We start from the raw sequence: 13808 nt of genomic DNA on the forward strand, positions 1-13808 counted from the left end.
AGCATTTTCTGCTCAGGGTAAGCAGAACGATAAGCAATTTGATTGGCCGAGACTTTAGAACACAATAACTCTCATTCTAATTGAGGTAGAATGTTCAAACTGGGTGTAGGCGTTCATTAGGTGAATGCCTTGATGGAGTTCAATGACGAACATTGTCTGTTTAGGGTAAACAGAGATAAGCTATCTCATTGGTTGATGCTTTGGGGCACGATAACTTTGGTTATAATGAAGTCAGGGCGATATTAGCTTGACTAAGTTCGATCGTGAGAATTTTCTGCTTAGGCTAAAGAGCGATAAGCAATTTGATTGGTCAAGACTTTGGAACACAATAACTCTGCTTTTAATTGGGGTAGAATGCTGAAACTTGATGTAAATGTTCATTAGGTGAATGTCTTGACTCAGTTCAGTAATTAACATTTCGGGCTAAAGCTAAGCAGAGCTAAGCAATTTCATTGATCGATGCTTTGAGACAAGATAACTTTGATTCTATCTGATAGAGAGTGATGAAACTTAGTGTATAGTTGATAATCAGTTTGATTGCTCGATACTTTTGAAAAAAATAAATGTGCGATTAATTAATATTGGTCATCTATTTATTTAGGGATTTGGACGGGGGACATCAGCCTCACTGTTGGCTTGTTTCTTAATGTTATATGCTTGATAAGGACTTGTGAAATCTTGTTGAAACGTCGCAGTGAAATAAACTATAGAAATTGTTGTCCATAAATAGTGTGTTATTTGATTATGCTTCAATTACTAAATGCCTGACCCATGACCCACCTACAATGCCCAACTAGTCTTATGCGGGACATATTGTGATCAATGGCCAACTGAATGCAGGCGCTGATTGGGCCATGCGATCGCCCGAAGGGCCTGTCGGACAAAAAATGAAAAAAATAATTTTGTCCAATTCGTCTAAAAAAAACGGCCATGGAGCGACGATGATCAAGTTGTATGTGGCCGGTGGCCTTAACGGGCCGCCACGCCATCACTGGAGTCTGGAATGGGCTGGTATAATAGACTTTCTGGGCCGGGTGTGCTGGGCGTGGGCCGGAATTCGGAATCATGCAATGGGGATTTCGAATCCCATCACAGGAGGAATCAACTAGCGCTCCCGGCAACAAAAATGGGACATTTTACAATGAAAAAACTCCTACTTATTCAATATTCCTAACTGGTTAATCAAATGGTCAAAATTTTTTCAACTAGTCCCATTTTTTAACCAGTTAAATTCTCTTGACTCTTGACTCCGACGATACAATGATAATACGTCAATTAATAATATGACGATATGATAATTTCACAGGTTGATGGTTGTAAATTGCTTGTAGATCGGGCTTTTGGCCTAAATTAATCGATTTATGAGATATATTATTTGACAAAGATTATAATCAGATATGCCACAAAATCGCATATTTGGGGTTCATTTTTCAAATTTTTCCAGGGGGGGAGCCCCCGGAACCCCCGTCCGTGCTCCGCGGTCAGTAAAAGGGGCAGCTCCGACACGGGAGCCCGGGTCGGTTCCCGGCCCCAATCCGCCCCTGACTGAAAGTGTACCACTATATTTATGCCTGATCTTGCTTGACCCATTACCCACCTAAGAGTGTCAATAATTTTAATGCGTAACCTACAGTTCCCCCCATTTTTATGCATGGTCTAGTCTGACCCACCTAGCAATTTTTATGTGTGGCTTAGGTTTTTTTTCGGTAATTAGTGTTGTTTTTTCGTTATTTATTGATTTTTTCGATATTTTGGGTTTTTCGAATTTTTTCGGTAATTAGTATCAAAAAGTTTTTTCGGTATTTATCACTATTTCCGTATTTTGTCTGCATTTTTCGGTACTTTTCAGATTTTTATCTCGGTACTTTTCAGATTTTTATCTCGGTACTTTTCGCATTTTTTCGTTATATGGTACAACTGGACCGGTTTTTCATCAAAGACTCCATGACTGGCAACTTTTGTGGTATAGTCTAGATATCGTATCGACAGATCCATTTCACAACAAGTTGAAAGTTTAAAAAGAATCGTTGCGAAGATAATTTGAAATGCATTTACGACTAGGCATCACAAAAATAATGTCGACCAATTTCCTCTTTCGCTTTAGGCAGGCCTATGATATTAAAATGATATCATCATTGTCGCTGCCGAGATCTCCTGTTTCTTCTTGTACTTTGGCTAGTGTACATTGCTGAAGAAAAACAGTAGTTGCGATTGTCACAGTAATTCCAATGAGGTGGATGGTTGTGACATTAACAAAGAGGAAATCGTGAGCCATGGCTTTTGGGATACCTAGTCGTAAATGTATTTCAAATTATCTCTGTAATTATCATTTTTAAACTTAGAACTTGTTGTGAAATACACTTTACACTTTCACAATTTACAAATATGAATCAATGATACCATCTGTCTAGATGATACCACAAATGATGTCAGACTCTTCAAAGTAAAAATCTATCAGATTACGATTTGTGGACCAGAAATGAAATGCAATGTGGGTTAACGTCCTACTGTTCTAACTTGGTCAATGAAGATGGCTATTTGTCATACAGTGTGAAATGAGGAAAAATTTGCCCAGACACAGGGATCGAATTCCGGACCTTGTTGAGCCTTACCCACTGAGCCACTATTTCGGCCCATTTGTGAACAAACAGAATAGGTATTTCTTAACAACTAGATATATTTGCAAAGATATATTAAAATTCCATACAGGTTTGCTGGAATAATATTAAATCTTGTTTTCTGATTTACGAGATCTAGTATAATTAATTCCATCATCCCCTAAAAAACTACTACACAATTTTATAATAAGCAAAGCCAATAGAAAGACTGACAATTGTCCCGTTTTGTTCTTAAGCAATCATCTACGATATCAAAAATCTATTTTTGAGGCAATCATCTACCTTATCCAAAATCTATTTTTGAGGTAATATTTAAGTTTAGTGATCCTGAAAACCCCATAAAGGACATATTACAAGCCGTACAAAACAGAAAAATGACGATTATCTGAAAAATCATTCATTTTAGGGAAAATCTTGCCGCCATCTTGGATTTTGGAAACCCTTTTTTTAGAGGTTGTATTTATGTTCTGTGACATCGAAAACCCCCTAAGCGGCATATTACAGGGCATATCAAACTGTAAAATAACGATTATCCGAGGCATCGATCAAATTTTGACTGCCATTTTGAATTTTCGCCATCTTGGATTTTGGGAAACTAATTTTATAGATCAATTCAAAGTACAATGACTACGGAAACCCTATATATGATATATCACAAGTCTTGCTTTGCGTGATACTCATCCATCCTAACAAGATATTCATTTTTCGTCAAATTTTGGCGGCCATTTTGGAAATCGGACGGATTCAACCGAAAATGACGTCACATAAGTGACATAATATCAAAATCGTCTTCAGTGACAAATTTCTTTTCAGAAACAACCGGTCCCCAAATATCGTTGCGATTGCGACAACCCTAAATAAACGTTCACATGGTAAGTACCCTAACTCGCCGAGGCTCAACATTTTAAAATTGACAGTCTACTCAAGACTTTTGTTGAGTTTCCGACCACCGCAGCTGTACAGACTGGGTCACTGAGCGTATTTATTTATGCCAAATGAATAACTTAAGAAGACCACACACAAAATTTGGCTAAATTTACCCTGAACATGATTTGGTAGTGAACTTATAAAATAAATCTTGAAAAAAAATGCCAAAACGTTGCTTTTTTCAGAATAATCTGTTGATTTGGAAAATATATGATTCATTCACCAACATGTATCATATAACAGCAGCTGTAGAATGTCATTGCGAACATTTTGAGCCATATTTCATATCAATAGGTCAATCTGTGAAAGAGTTATGAAGGTTTCCTTGACGCGCTCAATTGCAATGAAAAAACGGCGGCCATTTTTAAAGATGGCCGCCAAAATGGCATTTAGCAAAGTGAACCGGAAGTCCATCAGCCAAATTTGAACACTTCGGGCACCAGGCTAACTGAAAATCATGGTTGAATTTATTCATCAAATTGGTAATGATACTCCGAAATCCGAGGTCTGTCACATGGACTATAAGTGGTATCCCTGGCGACGGAGTTGTGTCAGATACATAAGACTATTCAAGATTTGCTGGTGTCTTCTACAGTATCTTTAGAAAATTTAGTTGACCCTCAGTCTGATTTGAGTGCCAAAATTAACCTAATGGTTAATTCGGCTCTGCTTACCGGTCAAACTTACTAATTATGGTACGTTCTGCTAGTCATAAGAAGGAACTGCATTGAAATTCAAAGTTGCACGTTAATTTTGCATGGAGTTATTTCAAACTTGTGAGAAATATTGCATTCAGTTTTATCTGGAGTTATTGACCATGTCGTTTAATACTAACCTACAAGTCAAAGTTTTGGTGATGTTTTATACACCCCCCTCTAAAACTAGGTTTAAGGGTGTTGAGTAGCCTAGGATACACACTAACATTTCAGCACCATTTTTATAAAGACTTTGCATACTTGTTCCATGTGTAAAATAACTCAAAGGACACATAACAGTCAGACTGTTTGCTGTGTAATAATGAAGATACAAGCGGAAGAAAAAAACTATTTATAGCAAAGGAAAAGGTTTTCCTGACCTATATCAGTTGATGATCCGCAGTAAACAATCATGGCTAACAGTCACCAGCAACAGTTTCACACAGGATGACCGTATCCGAATTAAGTCATGTCACAAGAAGGAATTCCCTTTATGACTTGAGCATGGGTTCCACGTCGGCCGTATATGCCGGTCGAGACCTACAGCTATGGAAAATGACCGTTCCTAGATCTGACCTAACGGTCATTTTGCACGCCGGAAAGAGGGTCTTTTTTTAAAAAAAAAAAATTTTCAAACTTGACTACGATCGACCTTAACTGTGTAACTATACAAGAATGCACGTCGTCCAGAAGCCAATCTCGTGATTGGTGTTATAGAGTTGTATATATAGTCGTCAACAGATTATACTGAGTGTTGTGTTGATAATTAATGATGAGTGTCTGGTAGTAGAGCAATAAATGTTAATTGATAAGTGGGAATCTAATCAACGGCGTGAAGCGGCCCATTGTTAATCATTCACATATTGTCCACGTGTCATAAGAATTTTCAACAACAAAGCCGTTTGCTCTTCGAATCCAACCAACTTTCATATCAAATAAAAACAGCATAGAAATTACGTAAATCCTCAACAACGTACGTGTTGGAAGAAAAATGCATTTAAAAATAAAATGTTTATAGCGGTATTACGGCCTTGTGGAAATAGTTGAAATAAAATCTAGAGATTAGTTAACTTGCTTACCGAACAATTAAGAAAAATACGTATTCCAGTTCTATTGTGCAGCAATATTGATAATTCCACGTGTAGAAGAAATGTGTATATACGGTTACTCTTATACACAACCATATTCTAGGGGGCACTAGTGTCGCTAGCCGTGAAGTTAGTTATCCGTTAGTCATTTAGTTATACATTATTAGGATTTACGTCACAATTTTGCGGCCCGTAATTCCGTAAGAGATGGTCTAAAACCCAAAAAATGTGAGATGTATGCCATGGATAATTATATATTTATCTTCATTTCAAAGTTATTGTATTACAACTCAAAATTATCCAGGTCAGTGTGTTTTCTATAGAGCACGTGTTAATTACGTGTGAGCTACTGAAATGGTTTTTCTCTGGCCAATTCAACTATTTCGTTATTTAAGTAGCCAAAACGGAATATTTAATTATTAAATAATTATCATGAGCCTTAATAATATTTCATTTTTAAGTCAAATATATTTTTTGTGTGCACCCCATGGTGACAAAGTAGTATAGACACGTGAATTCACAATATAAATTTACTTTGAAAAGTTTTCGTGCGTTATCAAAAATGACCGGCAGTGAAAATTTTGAAGTGGAAGCCCTGGACTTGACTGATCAGGTCTACCATCTATCACGACTGGAATATCGCTGAATTTCTTTTTCTGATGGTCTACGACTACTATATTTTAATGCATAAGGATTTTAAGTAAAGCGAAGTAGTGCACTGAAGTAAATATTTACTTTTTACATCCTGATTGTTGTATTTTAAAACTTGTTGTGGACATATTCAAAGAATTTACCGAAAATCACAAAATCTTGTTGTTGGTGTCGAAATGATGCTTATAACCGCTACTTTCGATCTATGGGAGGGATTATTGATATCCCTTTTTAGCATGAACTTAAAGAATTTCCAAGAAAACTCATCATCTTTTGGTGTTTCCATGGATACCAGACAAACCATAGTCTATAGCCATGTCATATCTTCTTATGAAGAAAACTTACAAAACTTAAGACTTGGCTTTCCAAAATGATCTAGGGGTAAAATATGTGTTGTAGACCTCAAACCTTTTGGACTCAATATTTTGATTAAATCTTACTGGGCTCCCGGGTTAGTTTTTTGTGATTCATGTGTAGTTTATCACCCCAAATAACAAAAATGTCATATCTTCTTATGAAGAAAACTTACAGTGTTAGCTTTGAAATGTGTACAAGCAAACTGTAAGAACTATTTGAACAAATTATTTAAAATTGGAGAGGTTTATTATTACAAGCAAACAGCAAAGTGTACAAGCAAACAGCAAACATTATTAGGCAGGTAGTCTGTCTGTCTGTCCGTCTGTCCATCTGTCCATCACGTGTGCAATAACTTCAACCACCGTACTGGTTATTCGATGCTAAGTCTCGCTCCTCCATTTTTAGCTTAAATCAAAATATGGCTGAACTGTTCTAATCTATTTAATATCGGCGAAATCTGATGCCATCGAGAGTTGATTATGGCCTGGATAAGTTAATTAATGTCTAATTAATAATTTAGAAAACATTTTGGGTCTAAAGAAAGACCTGCAATAATAGGCAGATTTAGCTCTTGTAATGAGTGATGAAACTTGGTGTATAGTTTCATTACATCAGTACCTTGACTAAGTTCGATAATGAGCATTTTCTGCTCAGGGTAAGCAGAGCGATATGCAATTTGACTAAGTTTGATGATGATAATTTTATTATTAGGCGATAGGCAATTTGACTGGTCAAGACTTTGGAAGATAACAACTCTGCTTTTAATTGAGGTAGAATGGTCCATTAGGTGAATGTCTTGACAGTTCAATAGTTGATATTTTGAGCTAAAGCTAAGCAGAGCTAAGCAATTTCATTGGTCGATGCTTTGGGACAAGATAACTTTGATTCTATCTGATAGAGAGTGATGAAACTTAGTGTATAGTTGATAATCAGTTTGATTGCTTGATACTTTTGAAAAAAAATAAATGTGCTATTAATTAATATGTGTTATCTATCTATTTTGGGATTTCGGCGGGAGACATCAGCCTCACTGTTGGCTTGTTTACAAAATTGGATGAAACCTATGAACTACTCTTGTCGACTATGTTGTGTATGTTGATCTATGTTGTGTAAGCATCCAAAACTTTCTGGGATAATTCGGCATGCGTCCATTTCTCTCTCTTGTATGACTAGCCAAACTAGCAGGGAGAAAAACAAAATCTGAAAAACTCTAATCTGTAGTTTATACAAGCAGGGCTTCCACTATTAATTGTCTGTCATTTTTATACGCCCACATTTTCATGGGGACGTATATTGTCGTCACCCCTGTCCGTCCAGACGTCTTTTCACATTTAGTTTGTGGACACTCTAGAGATCACAATTTTTATCCAATTTTGTTGAAACTTGAAATTTAGGTTTATATCCCAAAGATCTCAGTTCCTTTCCATACTGGCATGTATGGGATCGTAACTTCATGGATTATAGACCCTGCTGGGCACAAGTACAAATTAGATAATTGTTGGTGATATTAAATGATTTTTAAGAATTTTCAAACAAAGATTTGATATTGAATGAATCTTAAAGAAATTAATGCTAGATACACAAGATTAAAGGATACCCGGGTTACAGTGTTAGTAAATCACCTATTTGTATGTTTGAATTTACAGGTGAAGCTATGTTTACAGAGATTAAATTATTATACAGAATATTTGGATAATAATCATCCACAAGATTTACAACCTACAGAACAAGATTCCGTGTTTAGACTTGTTAATAATAAAATGCCATATGATACTGGTAAGCTGAATCTTAAAGATACTAATAATTTGATTTTAGGGTTTAAATTACTGTAAAAATTGAAAGAATCTGTAACTAATTGTGTGAATGTTATATATAGTCATAGTTGGAACTAGTTGTCTGTATATGAAAATTAAAATGTTGAGGAAAGAAACACAGTATTATGTGGTCTAAAGATGTTCCAATTCCTTTCCTGAACATTTCAGTTTTCATACAATAACTAAATTTCAAAACTAGAGGAATTGGGAGTATTTTAGTTAGCCCACAAATATCCCTCCACATTAATTAATGACACAATTCAAAGGGCTAGTAAAATTCTGATAACAGAATTAAGGCAGGTAAAGATAAAAGGTACAAATCACAATATAATTGCATTTGTCACCACCTTTAATCGTCACAATCTTAATTTTTCCAGCTTAATTAAAACACATCTTCCACATTGAAAAAACTTATTAAAAAAAGACAACCTAATAAACTTAAATCACTAGGGCTGAATTTAAATCCCTCAGTCCAATTAAGGAAGATGGTCACGGTGGCTCAGTGGGTAAGACGCTGGTCCGCTAGCGTGGAGATCGGGTGTTCGATCCCTGCATTGGCCGAGAAAGTTCATCCAGATTTTCTGGCGTGGTTCCTCCTTGTTAGTGATGCAGGACAGAAGGCCAGGCAAGGACAGCTGTCTAGTCGTTCAGATGGTACGAAAGACCGAGGTACCGTGTACACATTAGCACATAAAAGATCCCTTGACAGTTGGTATTCGATATAAGAGTAGGCCATAGTGCTGCTGTCCGGGCAGAATTTCCCTCATAACACACTGTATGGCATATGCCCATCTTCATTAGCCCAGTTCGGTTGGATGGCAGAATGGTTAGCATGTGCGCACTGTATGATAAGGCCTGTCATTGAGTCAACTGGCATAGTTTTGAATCCCCGGTTGTCATTGACAAGGAGTAGGGTCGCCTGTCCAACCTCGTGGGTTTTCCCCCGGATCCTCCGGTTTCCTCCCACTGCTAAAGACCCCTACGCGCAAGCGAATTATTGAAATGAAATTGAACTATATATTAGTCCCGAAATGGCCTAGTTTGTGTCGAGTGGACGTTAAACCCCATTTCTCTCTCTATTAGCCAAGTTTGAAGCAGAACAGCAAGACGTTAAACCCTATTTCATTTCATTTCCAATTAAGGAAGTTGTAAAATGTGGAAGGGATAATTACGGTACAAGTAGATATTTAATTGAGGGTAAATCATTTATATTTAACAGTGGAAAAGAATTTTTTGTTAATGAATGTATGAACTGTAAAGTAACTTATGTATTACATGTCATAAAATGTAGTGTCTGTGCTGAACTGTACAAAACAGAGTAACGGTTCATAGACAACATATTAGGGAACCAAATTTAAGGAAGATCCCTTTAAATGACCACCTTAAGTTCAAAATATACCTGTTTTTTTACAATGCATATTCAGATCCCATGAAAATGAGACTGAAGGAATAATATTTTATTGACAAAATTAAACCCAAATTAAACATTTCAAAATAATTACAATATTTTGCTATATACATCTTCTTCATTATTATTATTGCTATTGTTATTGTATGTCTTGACAAGCTCAGACGAAACATGTAGACAATTAAACAATAGTGCTTTCTTTAAGCATTTTTAACCTTTATTTATTCTGTATTTGTTGTGGCAGAGGACTTCAAATAAAGGTTTTTAACATACAGAATTTGGAGTAGAATATTTGGAACATTGTGTAATTGTGTATCCAGTTTACTATTCACAATTTTTCTAGTAATCAAAAATCATCATCTAGATAAGCATTTTGAAATAACCCTGTTAAAATGAGGACCTGCTTCTTTTACATTTATTGTACATTTGAATACAAGTTAAATATTTGATATGGAATTATTAGTAACCGTTAACGTTGAGATAGGCATGTCTAGTGAAGCCATTTTCATAGTAGAAGAAATGGTCTAGCCTATAACACAGAGGAAGTTAGTGGGCTTACACACTTATACTGATGTACATTTACTTGTATATTTCTTTCAGCTGATATGATTATAAATAGAAGCAGTGTTGGGCAGATTCTTCCATTAGGAGGTAAAGATAATGTCAAAATAATATTCTAACAAAATTTTTAAACATTAATTATCTTGTGTCTAATATTGTCATTTGACAAATTTCTTTAGATGAATCTTTTTTATATGCCCACATTTTCATGTGGACGTATATTGTCATCGCCCCTGTCTGTCCGGACGTCCGTCCGTCCACAATTGTTTGTGAACAGTCTACAGGTCACAATTTTTATCCGATTTTAATGAAACTTGAAATATAGGTTTATCACCCTAAGATCTCGGTTCCTTTCGATATTGGCATGTATCGGACTGTAACTTCATATATTATGGCCCCTGATTGTATGAAAAATCACGTTTTTATCTTGTGAACACTGTAGAGGTCACAATTTTTATCCGATTTGGTTTAAACTTGAAATGTATGCTTATAACCCACAGATCTCGGTTCCTTTTGATATTCGCGCACATCAGACTGTAACTTCTTGAATTATGGGCCCTGATTGTTCAAAAAATCACGTTTTTATCTTGTGAACACTGTAGAGGTCACAATTTTTATCCGATTTGGTTTAAACTTGAAATGTATGCTTATAACCCACAGATCTCGGTCCCTTTTGATATTCGCGCACATCGGACTGTAACTTCCTGAATTATGGCCCCTGATTGTTCGAAAAATCGCGTTTTTAGCTTGTGGACCCTATAGAGGTCATAATTTTTATCCGATTTAATAAAACGGTATTATTATATCACCAAAGATATATAACCCAAAGATCTTGGTTCCTTTCGATATTCGTGCATATCGGACCGTAACTTCCTGAATTATGGCCCCTGATTGTAAGAAAAATCACGTTTTTAGCTTGTGGACCCTATAGAGGTCATAATGTTTATTCGATTTAAAAAAACGTATTGTTTTATCAGCGTTGTTTTATCAGCTGAGTCCGAATTTTGTGAAAATCGGCCCAAAACTGACAGACAAAATGGCCGCCCCTCGTTCTCAGATAGCGTAAAAAATATGGTATATCAAGGTTGTGGACCCTATAGAGGTCACAATTTTTATCCGATTTTGTTGAAACTTGAAATGTAAGTTTATAACACAAAGATCTCGGTTCCTTTTGATATTTGCGCATTTCGAATTGTAATTTCCTGAATTATGGCCCTTGATTGTAGGATAAATCACTTTCTTTTTACTTTGTTCTCTATCCATCTCTTGAAAATGTGGGCGTATCCTGTCTGGCAGCCGCTGGTTCATTATTTTCATAATTAATTATAATTTCATTTTTTTTCCTGTCCGATTTTTTCACACTATTTTATAAAGCTACACTTGGTATTTTTTTTAGAAATATTTTGTAGACATTGGTTTTCTCTCAAACATCAAACTTAACTTAGAGCCAAAAGTTTTATGTCATATTTTTTGTCTTGTGTATCTTCTATGATTTCTATTATTTTCTTGTCAGGTGGTAAGGGCGAAATGGGTGGTCCTATAATACAGTGGCAGACATCTTATAATGGTTGGCAACTTTTAATGTGTGAAATTAAATATTTACTCACTCAAGTTTCCCATGGGGCAGGTATAAGTGTAACAATCTATTTGTATTCATTGTATTCAGTATTTCTTTCACTAAATGTAACATGGTTGTATTGTTGTCACCCCTGTTCATTGGTCATACATGTATACCATTATTGTGAGCACTCTACAGACTACATTAATTGTCATCCAACCTTTCAAAAATTTATGTACTTTTTTGTTTACATTAGTTAGATGAAGTGACATGATCACTTCCATTGATCACTTTGTCAAAGTCATCATCTGATCGGATTAAAATTGATGTGCATTTTTCAGATTTGTGAGATGCAGAAATCTACATGTAGAGAGTTTGGACCCTTCTTGTTGACTTTGTAGAATCTTTCGAATATAAAAAAGTTTTCATCCGATCTGCATTGTCCAGATTAGTTAAACAAAGAAGCCTATAGTTAGGGCCCTAGTTAACTCACAAGAATCTTTCGAACGCTTGAAAGTTAAATATATTTTCAAATTAGTGAAACAAAGAAGCTTCTTAAAGCCGAATATCAGTTTTGTCGATATTTATTTTAAAAAAATCACGAGTTCCCTGTGGTCTCTCAGTTATAGCAACATGTCATTATCAACAAAAGTTGAATTTTATATACTTTAAATTATTTTTTTTTGTTTCGATTTTTATGATTTATATTTTGCTTTTTATTTACTTGAAGATTTGTACAACTAATTAAGCTATTGTTGGCATATTTTCCATTTCCCTGCCAGCTATCTGTCCATCTGTTTGACCATCATCCACATTATTTTTTTTACAAACAATCTAGGGACTACATTTATCATTGGTCTTGTTTGAAATTAAAATGCAGTGTTTACATTACTGAGACAAAGAAGGCTGATCAGTTTCAGTGATTTCTGTTTATTACTTCTAGAGTTATTGCCATTAATCAAAAAAAAAATCTGGTGACAAAAAGTATCATCCAATCATCTTAGAATTTATGCTTATTGTTACATTAGTGAGACAAAGAAGCCTATCAAATTGGAACAATTCAGACATGTGTGGATCAGATTTCCTTATATTTATCTGAAAAAATCATAAGTTCACTGTGCTCTCTCTTAACCTGCTGTCTAATTAAAATCAATATACCTGTACCAATCTTTGTTTACGTCACTTAATCTTTGTTATTAATGTGCAGATTGTGTTTTCATAAACATGTGTTTAGATATTAATGTAGATATTAATGGAGTGACCATTTGTATAAACAGAACAAGAAACATCTGATTTTGATTAGATTGTCTAATTTGTCATTGAATTAAAGAGAATAAATACAATATTAGTCCTCAAATAACACAACATGTATTTCATCACATATTATATAGTTCATACACTGCATTAATGACACAGAGAAATACATGTGGTTGTGGAAGTTGCTTTATACTAAATTGTAATATCAAACTGGTTTATAGTTTGGCCTACATTTATTTTTTATGTACATACATTTATATCTTTCCTAAATTGGCACTCATTTTTGTTCTGTTGTGTCATTTTCTAGGAATGGTTTCGCCAACTCAGGTTGACCGAGTTACTATGACAATGAACCTTGTTAAAGAGGTTATGACCTCTGACCCTGAGTGTATTGAAGAGTTTTCGGATATTATCAATCTTTGTTTTACTTTAATACAAAGGTAAGTGCTTGAAAGACATAAATTTATATTTTTGATATATTAAAAAGGATATGCTATTTTTAGAATTTTGGAGATACTTTCCAGACGGTAAAAAATCAATTTAATTTTGCACCAACATAATGAAAAAGTGTAATACACTAAAGGGGGGCTCATGCCGCCCTTGCGCTGCGATGTGGTGACTATATGCGATTTGGTTAGTGCTACTGGATGAAACTTAAAGCAACTTTGAGTTGCATGAAAAAGACAACATAATCGGTCTTGTGATCTGATGTTGCAGTTAGTAGCACATGTTCATAGTTTTCCTTAGGTCTCCATTATGCCATTTGTGTACATAAAAATGTCTGATGACCATATCGATGAGTGTTTAGACAAAAGAAGTGTATTTGTATTCACAGAAAGAATAATACCGTGTAATAGCAGAACCAGCCTTTAAG

At 35.2% G+C, this 13808-nt stretch overlaps 1 protein-coding gene across 2 annotated transcripts in view; it reads left to right on the forward strand.

The window, feature by feature from the left end:
* Positions 1-13808, forward strand: part of LOC126808813 (nucleoporin NUP188) — an 85343-nt gene that overhangs the window by 28502 nt on the left and 43033 nt on the right. For both annotated transcript variants that reach the window (XM_050533786.2, XM_056101145.1), the window contains exons 18-21: positions 7983-8112; positions 10159-10209; positions 11633-11746; positions 13242-13374. In XM_050533786.2, the coding sequence (XP_050389743.1) occupies positions 7983-8112; positions 10159-10209; positions 11633-11746; positions 13242-13374 (428 nt within the window). The remainder of the gene's footprint in view (positions 1-7982; positions 8113-10158; positions 10210-11632; positions 11747-13241; positions 13375-13808) is intronic.

Source organism: Patella vulgata, chromosome 1 (genome assembly GCF_932274485.2).
Source record: "Patella vulgata chromosome 1, xgPatVulg1.2, whole genome shotgun sequence".
NCBI classification, from domain to species: domain Eukaryota; kingdom Metazoa; phylum Mollusca; class Gastropoda; family Patellidae; genus Patella; species Patella vulgata.